We start from the raw sequence: 17,313 nt of genomic DNA, 5'->3' as shown, positions 1-17,313 counted from the left end.
GAGGAGAGCCTTTTGGATAAGTTATAGTAATAATTTCTTGTGCTGGCAGCCATGTCTTCAGTGAGAGTGAGCTGTTCTTGGCACTGGGGCACACACAGTATCTTATACAACCACAGACCAAGAGTGAAAAAGTAAATCATTGGATTGCACCTTTAACTGCACACACACACACCTTGAGTGCTGCCATTTTCAGCAGGAGACAGGTGAAGGACAGTTCGGAGGAACATTGCCCTCGTCTAAAAACAGACTTTGTTGACGGTGTGTGCAAATGACTGGTGATCTGTAACAGTGAGTTTGTTGTCGTCACAATAGAAAGCGGTGACGTCCACTCGTGTGCACGTAAAAGAAAATCACCACTGTTAGATTTTTCAAAAATTGAAATTGAAAGCTTTTTCAGACTGATATCAGTCATACTTATGATGATCCAACTTAAAATTATCAATCTGTTTTTATCGGCATTATTTATCGGTCGGGTTTTTTTTAAACGAGGATCGAAAACGACCACGCTTTGATTTAGTGAGCGTAAAATTCCCTTATCAATACACCAGAGCGAGGTTCTGTTAATGGTTGTGTGTTCTTTACGACTACAGGTCTGAGTGGCTGTGTTAGGGAGTGTTGGGTGACATTCACCTGGAGCCTCAAGGACGTCATGGCTGCAGGTAGACTCACGGTGTCTCTCTGCCTTTCAGCAGGTGTTAATATGAGGCTGGAGCTGTGCTTCACACACACACACACACACACACACACACACACACACACACACACACACACACACACACACACACACACACACACACACACACACACACACACACAGAGGACAGAGAAAAGACATTCATCAATGTCATGACCTCATGGTTCCACCACATGAAAATAATTTTTTCGTTATACATAAATCAGATTCAAATAGCAGGATAGCAGGTCTATAGTCAAATGTATACATTGTTTTGTACATAATGTCATATTCTGGCTTCAGTGTGACCTTCATCACATTTAGCTTCAAAGGTGAAACACTGTGATCCATCTGTGTTAAAGAAAGTGTGTTTTTTCAGACAATATTTCTGTTGACCTTGATCTTTGAACAGCCAGTTCCAAAAGGTCATCATCTGGAGATACTAATGAAGTACTAATCCCACCAAGGTCACCTTGCATGTGCAACTACGTCTGCACAGAGTGTAATAACATTTAAATAAACACAATTTAAGTGAAGAATATAAACTGTAGAGGTGATTTGCTCCTCTGTGTTCTTGTACGACCTTCTTCCATCACACATTCCCTTCCATCTGTCGGCACACACCCAGTGTGTTTTAATGTCATCGCAGAGAAGTAACCAATGTCCACAACTGTTCTTATTGTGTTTCAGTTAGTGTGTTATCTTTATTATCAATATTATCGCAGTGGATTGTCATTTCATATCACTTATTAATAATAGAATAACATTGGTTGGGCGTGCACAGTGCAGTCAGTACTGACGACCTCACTGGGCTGCTCCTTCTTTTCTCTTTTTCAGACTATTTTCCTTCAAATATTCACTTCAATCAACAACTATTCCATGTTCAGAGTCACTCAAATCACTTTTCTTCCTCAGTCTGAAGCTCGGTTTTGAACTTCAGCAGGTCGCATCGAGCATGTCTTAAAACGTGTGTTGAGTTGCTGCCACGTGATTGGCTGATAATGACCCGCTGGAAAGGTGTACCTAACAAAATGGCTGGTGAGTGTATGTTAAATGCGTTGATTCCCTGAGATGCTGCAGTTGTGTGTGTGTGTAACTTTACTCCGGTTCCTCTCACTAACACAGCCATTTTTCCTCCCTCTGCACAGAAGTCACCTTGTCCCTGCAGCTCTTCCTGACTTCCTCTTCCTGTCCAGCCCACTTTCTCAATTCTGCTTCCTCCTCTTTTGCTGCACCTGCACAGCCTGCTCTGACACTGAGCTGAGCAGATGATATCCTAACTTTAATCACGTGGGACTGAGGCCACACTGACCTCTGGAGGTTAGAAGAAGGGGAAAAGAGGACTTTTTCTATATTATATTGCAGCGTTCTTCTGTAAGGCCATGCCACGAGAGGAGTGGAGTATAGACTGTCCTCCCCCTCGCAGATCACCTGAGCAGGCAACCAGGAAGTAAGGACTGCTGAAGACTAGTGTCCTTCACCTTCAACTGTCGACAGAGCATTTTTCAATGCAACCAATCAGGTGGAATCTAAAATGGGAATCATTGACAACTCAAAAGTAAAACATAATACTGACACACACACACATACCAGCATAATGAATGGAAAGTGTTGTCAGCAGCAACAAAACATTTCCACAGACAAGAAAGAAGAAACACACACAGAGGGAGAGGGATTGTCAGATTGTGGGTGATTCAGAAGGAGTCTGTGTCCTCCAGATGTCACTGTTGATGGAAAAGTACCGTCATAGTCGCTGGAGCTTCACATCCTTCCCTGGGTGAAAGGATTATGTGATTAAACCGTCCTCACTTTCATTTGCTCTCCACTGTGTTCTCTCTCTGACTCTGAAAAAAGAAAAAATAGCTGACAGGGGCATTTTTTTTAGCTCCTGCTGCGGACGCAAGAGAATGAGCTCAGTGCACGTCACTACCCCACATTCACGCACACAATGATGTAACACTTCACGGTGTCTCTTTCCACTCACGCTGCATGTTTGCTCCATCACAAGTCTCCTCATCCTGGAAGCATTGCCATACTTCAGGTTTTTTTTGAAGTGTGGTTGTCATATCAGCATCATATAGCCACTCAAAAGGTCACCTCAAAAAATATATTCTTGCTTATATTTCAAGAATATGTTTGCTGCTTTATCTCACTATTACACATCACATTTCCCATAAAGTCCATAAAGAATAGGATTTATTGATCCACTGCTGCCCCCACCAGTGAGTTTAAATGTGGTAATTTGTGACTTAAGGCTTCTTAAGATTTAAACCTTTTGAAAGGCCCATAGTTTTCTTTCGCTCTGACCATGGTTATGGTTGCAGTTCTGTTCCAGCATTTAACTGAGTATTAGTTGATGCTTTCAGGTGTGGTTCATTTTGAATCGCTGTGCTGTGCATGATCCTCTTTCTGGCTTGATGGATGAGGTTCAGCTGGTCCACTTGCAGGAGAGAGAGAGAGAGAGAGAGAGAGAAAGAGAGAGAGAGAGGTAGGCTTTTCACACCATGTACAGTATTAATCATGTGTCAGCAGATGAGGAGATGCAAAGGCAACATGCTTGCCATCTAGTGTTTGTCAAGCAAGATACACTGTGTGTTACCTGGGGGTAGGACACACAGCCTCACATGATGCATTTTCAGAATTCTGCAGAGGTTGCATGTCTTTTTGTTTACGAAGACATTTTTTTTCTATCCAAAAACAAATGTTATTGCAGAGATCTAGAAATCTTTCCAATCAGCCATTGCCAGGGGCCCAATTCATTAATGTTTTTAATGATGTACGACGTACTGAATGATAATGTTGTTTTTTATAATATTTCCTCCTTTGGTGTCAGATTAAAATATATAATATGTATATGGATATGTGGGAAGACCGAAGACTAACAATTCACCACATAATTGTGTTGTGTATCTGATTAACTGTATGACACAGAGTTGGGGATTCCCAACAATTTTATAATAATAATAATAATAATAACAAAGCCTGCATATAAAGATCAAGCACACATCAAAGGCATAAGTACTCAGCATTCCTTGACATTCCCATTCCTTTTATTTTTCCAGCTAATTGACTGCGCTACACTCCAGCCCAGTAGGTGGCGGTAATGCAGTAATAATCTAATTTGCCTACTGCCGTTACTACTCAAGAAAGAAGAACAAGCATTCACTCTGTTGTGAGTGAAGTAGAAGAAGAAGGGGAAGAAGCATCGACACGTTCTGGAAGTAAACCGTTAAAAGTGGACCAGATATGGACGTAACACTGTATCTGTGCGCCGCTGCTCTCCTCATTGTCCTCATTGTGTTCGTGCTGAGGGTGCGGAGGAAAACACAGGAGGGTGAGGCGCTTACACACACACACTGCTGCTGAGCTAAATGCTGTTAACATAGCTTCTTTCAAGCTGCTTTGACATAAACTCTGTAAAACTTGCGCGTTGATCTGTTAGACGCACTGTTTTGTATGTTTATGGAAAAGTAATGCAGTTTATATTCAAGCAGAAAAAAGAAGTAACTGTGATGTAGCTAACTTGTAAGCTGTCACATCAGGCTACGTCAGCTGTCAAACGACGGAAGCTGCTCCTGTTGACTGTCGTAAAACCGGAAATACTTTTTTTTTTTTTTTTACCTTTACCTATGAAAATTATCGAACAGTGTGATTCTGAAAGCCATTCCCCTTCCCTAATCTCTACACCTTAAGTATTAAAGTTACTTAGATATTGGCTGTGCATATGAAAATTGGTGAATATAAATATGTATTTTAAAATAATGACCTAGATATTAACCTTGTTTGGAAATTATATTATGAAGTGTCAATAGTTCAGGTCATTAACTGATACCATCTGAAACATCTGGTCAGTCTGAAATATTTGCTGTCAATATACGCATTCATTGGCGTAATGTTGTGTGCTCAGCTGATGAGGAGCAGCAGCAAGATGTTGTCCGGGCAGTGGGACGACCAGTGGGACGCCCACAGCAAGTGGCAGAAGAGCGAGGAGCAGGTATGCCCCGTCGGAGGAGGAACCTTGCTACTGTGATGGCCAGACGACCACAGAACCAAGCTGTGGAGCATGGTAAGCACTGAGAGGTTTTTTTTGTTTACGTGTTGTCCTGAAGGGGATAGCTCATGGCTTACTGCCAGTGGAGACACATGGAAAAAATGTATTTGATCTATAGGCTCACTCAAAGAGATTTAACAGATGTGATGAATGTAGTGTGTGTGATGTATGGCTTGTGCTGTTGATTTCAGAGGACGAAGTTGTTGAGGAAGAAGAGGAGGAGGATGAGCAGCAGCAGCAGCAGAACTTCCAGTCGACAGCGAAGGTTGGCGCCAAAAAGCAAAGGAAGCTGGATGAAAAGCAAGCCAAGAAAGCCCAGAGGGAGGTGAGAGAAGCATATAAGTGCACTGTTTCTGAGCTGGTCATGCTGGAATTGAGTACGGATCTGTGTGTTTGAAGTGCGATGATGTGGTTTTTATCTCCAGGCTGAGACAGAAGAGCGGGAGGAGAGGAAGAGGATGCAGGAGCTCAGGGAACAGGATAAACGAGAGAAAGACGAGATGGAGCGGCTGCTGGAAGAGAAAAAGGTGACAAACACTCAGGCTTCTCACTCCTCGACTTGTTCGTCCCCCTCACTTGTTCTCCACTGACTTTAAATCTCTCTGTGCTGGCATTTGTCACAGGAGGAGGAGGAGCGTCTAGCAAAAGAGGAGCTGGAGCGACGGGAGGAGGAGGAGTACTTAAAACTCAAAGCATCCTTCATCATCGAGGACCAGGGAGAAGAGGAGCAGCTCTCTGAGGACCAGGTCAGACAACTATCAGCACAATAACTAATTTTAATATTAGTTTCTAATAATAATAACATAATAAAATGTTTGTGTTCTATACTTGCAGTCACGAAACCTTCTGCAGGAATTTATCCAGTACATTGAGGTGAGTCTGACTCACAACTCTACATTCTTTTTTGATTTAGGGTTAGCTCTTTTGGTATGTGGTGGTATGAAGCACTGACCAATAGAGCTGTGCCTCTCCACTGGCCTCATAATTAGATCACGATTATCAGGTCAAAGATTTTTTGTGTGTGTTCCATTTCCAACTCAAAACAAGCACAAAATGTATACTTAAGATATTTTTGGCTTCGCCTGCCTTTTTGTCTTTGTGGTTTCCAGCACAGTACCTCATAAAATCACACTTCAAAATCCAAGTAAGAATTTATGGAAAGAAAAAAATGTCCCTCTGTCCTGCAGAGCAATAAGGTGGTTCTCCTGGAGGACTTGGCTTCTCATTTTGGGATGAGGACGCAGGACGCTATTGCCAGACTGCAGGACCTGTTGGCTGAGGGCTCCCTCACAGGTCAGTGTAAAATAGGCAGGAGTGTTCCTATATGTCAGCTCCTAAATGACTGAGTGGACATCAAGACTCGAAAAGTGCTTTATAAACACTGACTATTTTTGTCCGTGTACATTTTGTGCAGGAGTGATTGATGACAGGGGGAAGTTCATCTTCATCACTCCAGAGGAGCTGGACTCCGTGGCTCAGTTCATCAGGCAGAGAGGCAGAGTGTCGATCACAGAACTGGCTCAGGCCAGCAATTCTCTCATCAACCTGGTGCCTGAGAGCAGCAGCGCCGCCTGATAAACATTGGACTACTGACAGATTTACAATCATCTGGACTCCCAACTGTGGGAAGATGTTGCTACAGCCTTAGTGAAAAGTGGGCAGTGAACTGTTCATCTGCTATTATGGAATGTTGTTGAGTAGTGAAGCAACATTGTCATTATTTTTGATTCATGTAAAAAAAAAAAGAAGAAAAAGAGACAGTGTAAGACTTTAAGTTAACATGAAAAAATATGAGAAACAATGAAAGTTTGATTCCTTCTTTTTGTCACATCTTGTGAGTTTATTATTGTTCAGTGTTACAAAATGTGATGGTGATGTCATAAGTAGTCCGAGGACTATAAGATTCCTATCCTAGTATAGTAGTCCTATATTTGTACACCTATGAGCCAAAAAACTATTCACATTTCCCACATGATTATTTTTGATCCCTTTCACCACGTTACCCATAATGGGATGCTTTTATTTTGGTAAAATCTCCCTCTGTGACAGGCAAACATTAGCCAACATTAAATCCATAGATTTTCTACCACTTCATCCTCCACAGGAGGGTCGCGGGGGTGCTGTGTCTCAGCTGACATAGGGTGATAGGCATGGTACACCCTGGACAGTTTTCGATTGCAGGGCCACATATAGAGACAAACAACCAATCACTCTCACGTTCACACCTACAGTCATTTATATAGTGACCAATTCACCCATGTTTTTGGACTGTGAGAGGAAGCCGACTCACAAACAGAGAGCACATGAAAGGCCCTTGTTCCAATCGGAACAATAAATCAATCCATCCATCCATCCATTATCTACCGCTTTATCCTCCACTGGAGGGTTGCGGGGGGTGCTGTGCCTATCTCAGCTGACATAGGGCGATAGGCGGGGTACACCCTGGACAGTTTAAGTTGATATTACAAAGAAGAACATTTACAGTCTGTTTATTTAAAGCCTTTGTGCTAGAATTCAGCTGGATGTGTCCTGGCTTTCATCGTGAACTCTCTGTCCACTCCGACTTTGTTTCCCCTCAGTTATCTCCCATGTGGAGGTGGCTCCTCTATCCTGAAATCAACACAAACACTTCAGCTTCCAAATGAACATGACTGGAGATTTTATTCTTGAGAAGAGAAAGTTTTTATTTGGATACCTTTATCGTAACTCCCAATGCTGCCAGGTCATTCCTGAGGGTGTCGCAGGCTTTGAGGAGAGGCATTCTGAGGGACGCAGTGGCCTCATCTTTGCGATGAGCGAGTGCCAACGATCGGACTTCACTTCGGAAGTGAGTCAACTGCTCCACAATGCCCTGCAGATTTTCATCACTGCTCTGTACATCATCCTGCTGTGTGTGATGGAGGAACAATAAAACAAGATTTGTGAATGTGCCAAGTTAAAAAAAAACATTCCAAATCAACTAATAAGTGCATTTAATCCATGTGCTCTGACCTTGCTATGAAGCAGATCGATCCCAAAAACATCCAAGATGTCTCTTATGTAGCTGACCATTGCTCCGAACACTGCTGGGCTGCAAGTTGCTCCATCACACTGACCAAACACATAAACACACACACAGGTGGTGTCATTCCAGTTCTGGTTCAGTGCTATACCTTGGTCTCATGGTAACAGGACCTTTAAGCGATCATTATTAAAGGACTGCAGCAATTAATCATTTAGTGATGCCCAACTATTCTGATGAACATTTAATTATTATTTAACATTTATATGTGAGTGTGTGTTTTTGTTTGTTTTCAGTTTCTAAATTGTGAATAAGTTGTGGTGTCTTTGCTCCTTTATCTTTGGTTTTTGGTCAAAACAAAGACATTTAAGGATGTCATCATTCTGAGGTTTGGGAAACAACAACAGACAAATTAAGAAGTATACAGTAAGAGAGACTGTGAACCCACAGAAGACACTGGCTGCAGCTGGCAGTTCCCATGATAAACCAGATTCATCACAGCGCCGATGGCACTGTGCGTATCAAAATCATCTGCCAGAGATTTCAGGACGCTGGATTTAGTCTCAGCCAACCTGATGAAACACAAATTCTGTCAACATGCAGATGCAATGTCATGTAAACATCTGATATTATTATGATGAGGAGAGCTCTTACCTCTCCCAGAGAGCAGCTTCCTGTACAGGAGAACACTTCAGCTGTCCCTTCATGTAGGCTTGAGCATCGTGAATGAAGGTGTTGATGGTTCCCAGTGAGGTCCGAGCTGCCTCCATGCTGCGGTCACTGTAGTCTATAGCTGTAGAAACACCACAGGACATCAGGGATATTCTCGTGAAGCTCAGCATTTAGCCGTGATGTAAAAATAATCGAATTTCTCAATGGAATTTTGTATGGGTAGTAGTGTAGAAAGAGACAAGTGACAAGTGCATTATGTTACTGTTTTCCCCACCTGATCTGTATTTTGTCAACAGACAAAACATGCGGAATTCATTGGCAGTGTAAGTCTGCAGGAAATCCTGACACACACAATACACAAGATGTAACTGTTAATTTCACAAACGTCAACATTTAATATACAAAATGCAAGTGATAGTATCTTACGACGACTGTACCTTTATAGTGATATAGTTCTTCAAAGATTTGGACATTTTTTCTGCACTGCCTTTCAGGTGTAGGTGACCTGAAAAAAGACAACATATTAGGCAAACAGAAAAGCTCAGCCTGGAAACCTTATAAAATTATTCATAAATAGAGAACTGGATGGAAACATTGTGTTAGAAAACAAAATGATTAATCTTACAAAAAGCATTGGGAAAACATTTACTTAGGTCTCATAACATGTGAAGGTGGATTTACCGGAATGGAAGAAGTAGTTCGCCCACTGGTCACAGTGGTGAAAGGCTTCACTCTGAGCTATCTCATTCTCATGGTGAGGAAAAGCCAGGTCAATACCTCCTGAGTGAATGTCCAGCTGACTCCCAAACAAACAGCTACAAGTAATACACACAAAATAGCACTGTTATCTGGACTGTCAAAAAAGAATAAAAAAGAATGACATTTCATAGTGTTGCATTGTCAAACTTATACTCAGTAAATAAGTATTGTTTATTATTGTTGTATTAACAGTAAGACTTTATTGATGTAACACCAATGATATGTTAAATAAAAGTTCAATGCACACCTAGCTATGGTTGAGCATTCAATGTGCCAGCCAGGTCTTCCCCTGCCCCACGGAGAGTCCCAGAACGGTTCTTGAGGTTTGGAATGTTTCCACAGAGCAAAATCCCTTGAGTCTCGTTTGTGTGACCTGCCTGAAGAACCAATTCAGAGCAAGCAGTGCTGGTAATCACAGTTTGCATTGGCCAAATCAAAAACATTTTTTAAAATAAATTAAAGCTGCAGTCAGTGAAATAATTTAGTTAAAGATGCAGTTCGGCTTTATGAAGTGTGAAGTCTCATATACTTACCAGATTCTTCCTGCAACTCCACAGCTGTGACAAACTTGCCATAACGATCACCAATGGACTGAATGTCAAAATACACATCGCCTGCAACCAGAGACATCACAAATGTTAGAATGGCACACATGACAGTCATTTGTTAGTGAAATGACAAATCACAAGCTGCTAAATGTTCACCTTCTTTTGTAGCGTAGGCATGTCCATTTTTGATGATCCCTTCAATGAATGGGATAATGTGATGTACGTTCTCAGTGACTCTTAAATACACAGCAGGAGGAATCACCTCAAATACAACAACAGTACAGGAAGATACGTTTATATCAAAGGTTTACTTCTACTTACTTAAACTCTAGAGCGTTCTGGTGTATTAAAATGAGATTATAATGCTTATAATGTAAGTGTTTTTTATCACCAAAGGCTTGAAAACAGTCAAAAAAATCAAACTTCATAAAGACAAACCTTTAAGGACAGCATGTCCCTCTTGAATTCCTCCTCATACATTCTGGCTATAATGGTTGGAGATACATTTTCCTGTAGAGAAAAAAACACACATTCTTAGAATAAACAACAGACTTAAATGAAAGTGATAATTCCGGTTTTAAGCACCCCCTGCGAAGAGAACCAGCACGAAACAGGAAGGCAAAGTAGGCAAGTCCTCTCAAGAATATCCATTGAGAAAATCAGAGTGTTTAGCTCACAGGAACACAGGAGCTGCTGGTCCACTGCTGCCGTGTCTGGTTTGTTTGCACTTTGGTTAATCTAAATTAAGCATTGGTGAGAGGTTTACAAAGCAACACAAATGTCAGTTTCCAATCAGCTGTCCAACAGTGAGATGTAGTGGTAAACATATTCCTTATAACAATTTCCAGCCAGCTGTACACTGAGAAATGTAATCTGGCTGCACCTCTCCTGTTGTTATGATCTCACCTCCCAGCTTCTTTTGATGATTTTATCATCAATGTCAGTGATCACCATGGCGTGAATGACGGTGATTCCAAACACCTGGGACAGGACCCTCTGCAGGATGTCAAACCTGACATAAGAGCTGTGACAAAACACATACACACATGTACAGTACACCTGTTAAGTTCAGCCATGCTTGACTTGTGTGGAACAAAATCTTAGTGTATGTGTTTACCATGCATGACCCAGGTGAGCATGATCGTACACAGTGGGTCCACAGCTATACCTGAGGAAGAACACATGATACGACTGTGTAATATTGATATTTAGCTTTCAATGTGAGGCAAATATTAATCATATCCAGTTTGTGTCACATACCAGGTAGCTACTCCCTCTCTCGACAGAATAAGTGGCTCTTTCTGTTTGGTCAGGCTGTTGAAAGCTTCCACACCCGTGTCAAACCCGATGGGTGTCACCCATTTCTTCCCTGACACACCGCAGCAGGAGCTGTGATGTCTGACTGGCCAAGCTCTGTTGAACATCCTGCAGAGAACATTGGCTTTCCCTGACACCGACCTCAACGAGTGCCACAACATAGTGACACCTGAAAAGCCTAACCGACGTTAGCAAACAGCAGTACTCTTCTTCGTACAAGTTCCAGTGAGTAACATATGCGGGTTGAAGTTACCAAACATAAAGAGGTTCGTATACGTGAATAATGGCGTCAAATTAAACAGTTTTGCATAAGCCTCGTATTTTTCAGCAAGTCAATGGAGGCCGCCATCTTGCGCCAACATGTTTTGACAGGAGCCCCTTTGGACAAATCAGTCAGAGTTCGCGTTTTGAACCGGATGTGGCAACAAGCCTTTTTTTAAACATTTCATCAAGTTTGACTATTGGAATTACCATAACAGATATCTGTGACGTAATTCGAACTCGTCATAATGCCATGGCGACTACTATGAATTACCACATGCGCTTTATTTTTCTCTGCTTTTATGCTACTTTATGCCACTTTATGTCATCCCCATAATTCTCGCGAGATACTGATACCGGAAGTGTTCGCAAGTATCATATGATTCGCTCTTGCTTGTGGGCAGATATGGCCAAATAACTCACCGACTTCTGTTTTCACCGGGTGTGTTTCTTTTTAAAGAAGACAACGAAGAAACTGACTTTTTATTCACAGGAGACCGAAGAAAATGCAGAACGTGATAAACACGGTGAAAGGAACGGCGCTCGGCGTGGCCGAGTTTCTCACTCCTGTGCTGAAGGTAAAGTTAACGTTGCAGGAGCTAGCTTGTTGATAGGTGTTGCCTTGTATAAGCTGTCATAAACAGAGCAGCACTGATGTGTACTATTTTACCACAGCATGCACATGCACACTGTTCACCTTAATTACTATAATCTCAATCGCTAAAGGGGTAAGGGTTGATATTCAGGAATTTCGACCTGTCTTTTCTGTACAGTACTTAACTTCTGCTTACAATTTAATGTTAATGCTACAACCAGAGACGTCCCACTAACTTTCTTTTGTTATCAATCACAGGAATCAAAATTTAAAGAGACTGGAGTGATTACACCAGAAGAGGTGAGAACACATTCTGCCACAAATCTGGATCCTGTGTTTTATTAGCATATACTGGAAATATGTGTACCTTACATTTTTTTTCTTCACATTTTCTTTTGTGCTGTAGTTTGTTGCAGCTGGAGACCACTTGGTTCACCATTGTCCCACATGGAAATGGTGAGTGTCCACTTGAGAATCCTGTGTTCCTTTTCTGCCTATATCCCCCCCCCTCTCCAATTTTTGTGAAGCTCTGTTCAGTATTTTTTTTGTAGTCCTGCTCCAGACAAACATATCAACATCAGCCCGTGAAAACATAAACTTCCTTTGTGGAGGCAGTATTGGCAAAGAAACTCTTGCCTAATAAATAATAATGTTTCCATCCCCCTGCAGGGCCACAGGAGAAGAGGTCAAGGTGAAGCAATATTTGCCCCAGGATAAACAGTTTCTCCTGACACGCAATGGTAAGTAGTGCATTTGTTCCTCCATTTATTATTGTTGATTAGGGATATGACAATGTTCTATTTTGCCACACCTCAAGGGGGAAAGTACTCACAATAAGTTGGTCATGGACATGTATTGCAACAATATTGTGAATCACTGTTATTTTGCTCAGACAAATCTTGATGTGACGTCCCATGTCTATTTGTGATCACTAATACTGCACTTTTGTGTAAGTCAATTAAGTGTCAGTCTTCTTCTTTGGTGTTTTGAGGCAGTTGGCATCTGCAGTTGCATCCCTGCCTCTTTTCGGATTTAACCTTCCATTACTTCTCATTCTACAGTGTCAGTTTGACAAAGTTTAGGTTTTGAGTCTGCCCCATTTACTGCACATCTTTCAATTGCCCTGAAAACACTTTTCAACACGTTTTTAAGAAATGTATCATCTCTGTCCATGCAAAGTAATCTTGGCACTCTGCTGCTGTTCTAACTGTCTTTATGCTTAATATTTATCAGCTAACTTGTGTCAGACTTGTGAAGACCGTACCATTTTACTTGTTCTGTTTTGTGGTCAACGTCTCCTCTGTGAATCTGTGCTTGTGGTGTTGCAGTTCCCTGTTACAAGCGTTGCAAACAGATGGAATATTCAGACGAGCTGGAAGCCATCATAGAGGAGGACGATGGAGATGGGGGATGGGTGGACACTTACCACAACTCAGGTTGAGTTGCCCATAGATTCACATTTTTTTGACATGCATGACTGTTAATGCATACCCAGGATGAGATAATTCAGGTTTTTTGAAACTTGGTTGTACAACCACAATATCAGACCCAGAACTATCCGTTTTAAAATATATTGATGAAAACAATTGATTGAGTCAAAACCTCTACAAAGATGTCAATTTGTTTCAGCAGGTGTGCTGGGAGTCACAGATGCTGTACGAGAAATTTCATTGGACAACAACAAGGTATGGCTTGTGCATGTTATTGTTTTTGTGCTGATTGTGGTTGTGAAATCAATCACATTCCAGATTCAGCTCTTCTCCACTTTTTCCCTCCTTCCCTCCTTGTTTTTCATTGTAAACAAATGTGATTTCCTTTAGGACAAGAATATGAATGCTAAGTCTGCAGCATGCTGTGCTGCTGATGGTGACAATGATGAAGATGAAGAGGAAGATGAAGAAGCAGCGGATATGGAAGGTATTCATACTGGTACCCTGGCAGTAATAAAACAGATATGTTTAAACACACAAACAACTGCCTCATCTCCTTTAATATTGTTTTTTCAGAATACGAGGAAAGTGGCCTATTGGAAACAGATGAGGTAAAAAAAATAATAATCTCAAAACATTGCAGAATATCATTTGTTGTATGATCTTATAGCAGTAAACATCAGTCCAACTACTACTTGACACTGGTTTCCTGTTTCCTAGGCAACGCTGGACACCACTAAAATAGTAGACACTAAAGCCAAAGTAGAGCCCGGCAGTGAGGATGCCATCCTTCAGACTAGGACATACGACCTGTACATCACATATGATAAATACTACCAGACCCCTCGACTCTGGCTGTTTGGATATGATGAAGTATGTATCGAATTTTTCCTGACTTGTTTCAAGCTTTGAGAATCTGGGGCACAAAATGTCAGCTCATCGAGCTGTTGCGGTTTCTCCCAGGACAGGCAACCACTAACGGTAGAACAGATGTACGAGGACATTAGCCAGGACCACGTGAAGAAGACGGTCACCATTGAGAACCACCCTCACCTCCCTCCACCTGCCATGTGCTCCGTCCACCCCTGCAGGTGAGAAATATTAATGACACATCAGTAATGTGGCTTTGCACGGCCTGAAGGACCTCAGTATTTTGAGATCAGTGCCAGATGCCACACTTAAAAAGATATACGTACATGTTTGTTGTGGAAAATCTGGCTAATCTGACCTTGACTTTCAGACATGCTGAAGTGATGAAGAAGATTATTGAGACTGTGGCAGAAGGAGGAGGAGAGCTGGGCGTGCATATGTATCCTTGTATATCAAAACTAATTTATCTCAATTGTTATGTGAACATTTACTTTCTGCTGTTGTTATTCTCTTTTGGCACATTTTATAAGAGAATGCAGCCTTTGCGATCATTGATTGAATTTGAAAACAATAATTTGTTCATCACATCTGCATTGTAACTGTGTTGTAACCTCCTATCATGTTTCTTTCTGGTTGTTTTTTTTCCTTAACTGTTACTTCCAGGTATCTTCTGATTTTCCTCAAGTTTGTTCAGGCGGTCATTCCCACAATAGAATACGACTACACGAGACACTTCACCATGTAGCTTTATCCGTGTTCAGCTTCAGCTGTTATAACATCTGCATATGGGGAAAAAGAAAAAGCTGGGGTTTTGTGCGTGGGCTGCTCCTCCTGCAGCCACTGTGTGGAGTGTTTGTATTACTCTGAGACTCTTTGTGCAGGACATGGGGAATGTTAAAGGTATGTGACAAAATATGTCTGTTAAAGAAAGCGTCTCACAGTTTTGGGACACAGTCTTGTTTTCCATGAAACCCAGTCTTATAAGAAGAATTAACAAATGTTTTTTTTGTTTCGTATGATAGTCTTGCATTGTACCTTTTATGTAACATGATATAAAAATAACATGTCAGAGTTTATTGAATTTTGTTTTGTTTTTTTATTCCCACTTGTGACAAAGCTAAACAAGATAACAACGTAACTCTGTGCAAGACATACTGAGTTAATGAAACTCATCTGACTATGGGATATCGCTGCAGACGAGGCTGTGTCCCAACACATGGACTGTATGTCTTATGGTTCTTTACACTTTTAATGGGCTAGTTCAGGTTTTTTAAGTGTGGTTGTATGATGTAATGACACAATCATGGGAACACGGGAGCTGTCAGCTGCCGCTTAACTGGTTTGGTAGATTTTTTTGATTTTGGCAGCAGTGGATCAGCTACTCCTTTAAAATGACTGATTTTCCCCAACAATGTTAAAGCAACAAACATTTTCTAGACTTAAGCTGATTTTATTAGGCGAGCCAGTTCTTAATTGGCTCAAATCTGGTAGCTGTGGTTTCACCAAGAGTCGGCGACTATGTGCCATGACTTTATTCAACCTCATTTAAAAAAAAACAAAATGATCCATTTAATGCCATGACCACAGTGTGTTGCGCTCTCACCAGGTTCTTGTGAAGGAGATGACAAACCTCCGCCATTCCTCACTGCCTCTCTGCTCCCTATCCCAGAGTCTGGTTCAGAAAGTGAATGAACCTCCCTGAGTTGTGAGGAATCACTCTAGATTAAAAATGGCCCGTTTTCAGTACAGATATAAGCATTAACTGTCATGTGTCCAAATGATGAATGTAAGTCTAGTACTGATTTTCCTTGTAGCTTTTGTCTGGTCTCCTGTGTTTGGCAGCTGAGCAGGGAGTATACGGTTGTTCTTACGTAAGGGTTTAAAAAAAAATTAACTGTAACATTGTCACGATGTTTGCCCCAACTGTGCAAAATGTGTATCTTTTTCATTGTAACTTACAGCAGCATTGATGAAATATTCTTGAATTAATAATAGACACATGATTTAGTTGATGATTTCATGTCGCGTTTATTCTGACCAAATTAATCACAATTTAGGTTATTATTGCGATAATTGTAAAAATCTGCTTTAAACTGAAAATAGCTCTACAACATTTAACTTTAGAAAAACAAGAAATAAGTGAAAAGATGCAGGCTCCCCCTTGTGGCACTTTAAATAAATAACTCAGAATGTATATTGTACAGTGTGTAGTGTGTAGGGAATGGGATTATTTTAGATTAAGTGTGCATCACAATTAAACGCACTCACATTAATTTGATTGTGATTCATTTTTATTTTCAGTATAATAGCAAATGGGGAAAATCTTTAATATTTTTTTTAAGTGGCTAAAATATGTCATTTCAATGTGTTTTTAAGATTTAAAATAATATTTATTGCAATTCTATCATAAATCTCAATTATTTTGGTTAAGATAGTCATGTCATGAAATATTAAGCATCCCATGTCGTCTCATATAATGCTAAGGATTTTCTTCATTCACAATTATCCTGATAATAAAAATGATAATGATAAAAATGATAAAAACATAAATCGTCTCATGCCTACTTGACAGTATTGTTGCCATGTTTTATTGCTTCTATTCAGAAGGCACTCATGGCTGAACCTCATGATTATGAATCGGCTCTTATCATGCCAGTTTGTCTTAAACTTAACTCTCTGAATATGCTGACTTCTTTCTTTTCATTCACGTGCGATTCTCGTGGTCACCGTATGAGCTGTTTTTCGTTTCCAGCTCTTCCTTCCTCTGCAACTTGTGTCAAAACATTGCGGCACTTCTTCTGTTTCAGCTCTGCTTGTGCAAAAATGTGATGTGATCAATACACTCTTTGTTAAAGGCCGTCTGTGACTTCAAACAGAATTTGTGTCATTACAGCGACATTACTTGACTAAACTGAAATCTAAGCTTCAGTCCTTCCTGCTTTAGTTTTGCTGTTGTCTGTCGATGGAATTGAACCGTATTCTCTGTACAACCTGTTGCTCTAGTGTCCTGATGTAACACGCTCAGTGGTGACACCTGAACATTTTAAAGAAATGCACATTTACCAATAAAGAGTTTCCCAAATATTGCAAGCAGAATTTTTATGTCTCTTTTGTGGAGGGTTGTTTGATGACCTTT

The 17,313-nt window shown here is 40.9% G+C and overlaps 3 protein-coding genes across 3 annotated transcripts; 2 read left to right on the top strand and 1 right to left on the bottom strand.

Annotated features, from left to right (window-relative positions):
* Positions 1-3,855: 3,855 nt before the first annotated feature.
* ddrgk1 (DDRGK domain containing 1) lies at positions 3,856-6,475 on the top strand. Its single transcript, XM_083888505.1, has 8 exons — positions 3,856-4,007; positions 4,581-4,739; positions 4,916-5,049; positions 5,150-5,251; positions 5,348-5,470; positions 5,559-5,597; positions 5,912-6,017; positions 6,139-6,475. The coding sequence occupies exons 1-8, from the start codon at positions 3,920-3,922 to the stop codon at positions 6,297-6,299; spliced, it is 912 nt and encodes a 303-aa protein (XP_083744631.1). The 5' UTR covers positions 3,856-3,919; the 3' UTR covers positions 6,300-6,475.
* A 730-nt stretch (positions 6,476-7,205) lies between these two features.
* On the bottom strand, positions 7,206-10,852 carry cars2 (cysteinyl-tRNA synthetase 2, mitochondrial). The gene is made up of 14 exons (XM_083902190.1): positions 10,822-10,852; positions 10,611-10,728; positions 10,143-10,214; positions 9,861-9,966; positions 9,690-9,770; positions 9,404-9,533; positions 9,079-9,212; positions 8,835-8,902; positions 8,672-8,738; positions 8,380-8,518; positions 8,174-8,297; positions 7,716-7,814; positions 7,420-7,611; positions 7,206-7,334 (listed from the first exon to the last, which is right to left on the bottom strand). The coding sequence occupies exons 2-14, from the start codon at positions 10,656-10,658 to the stop codon at positions 7,239-7,241; spliced, it is 1,356 nt and encodes a 451-aa protein (XP_083758316.1). The 5' UTR covers positions 10,659-10,728; positions 10,822-10,852; the 3' UTR covers positions 7,206-7,238.
* An 845-nt stretch (positions 10,853-11,697) lies between these two features.
* Positions 11,698-17,251, top strand: atg3 (autophagy related 3). The gene is made up of 12 exons (XM_083895752.1): positions 11,698-11,860; positions 12,136-12,177; positions 12,284-12,333; positions 12,547-12,617; positions 13,206-13,313; positions 13,510-13,562; positions 13,698-13,794; positions 13,884-13,918; positions 14,028-14,180; positions 14,271-14,398; positions 14,548-14,616; positions 14,841-17,251. The coding sequence occupies exons 1-12, from the start codon at positions 11,789-11,791 to the stop codon at positions 14,920-14,922; spliced, it is 960 nt and encodes a 319-aa protein (XP_083751878.1). The 5' UTR covers positions 11,698-11,788; the 3' UTR covers positions 14,923-17,251.
* Positions 17,252-17,313: the final 62 nt, after the last annotated feature.

The sequence above is a fragment of the Microchirus variegatus genome (assembly GCF_963457635.1).
Source record: "Microchirus variegatus genome assembly, chromosome: 1".
NCBI lineage: Eukaryota > Metazoa > Chordata > Actinopteri > Pleuronectiformes > Soleidae > Microchirus > Microchirus variegatus.
Note: the sequence above shows the minus strand (reverse complement) of the source record. Positions and strands in the feature narration are given on the sequence as shown.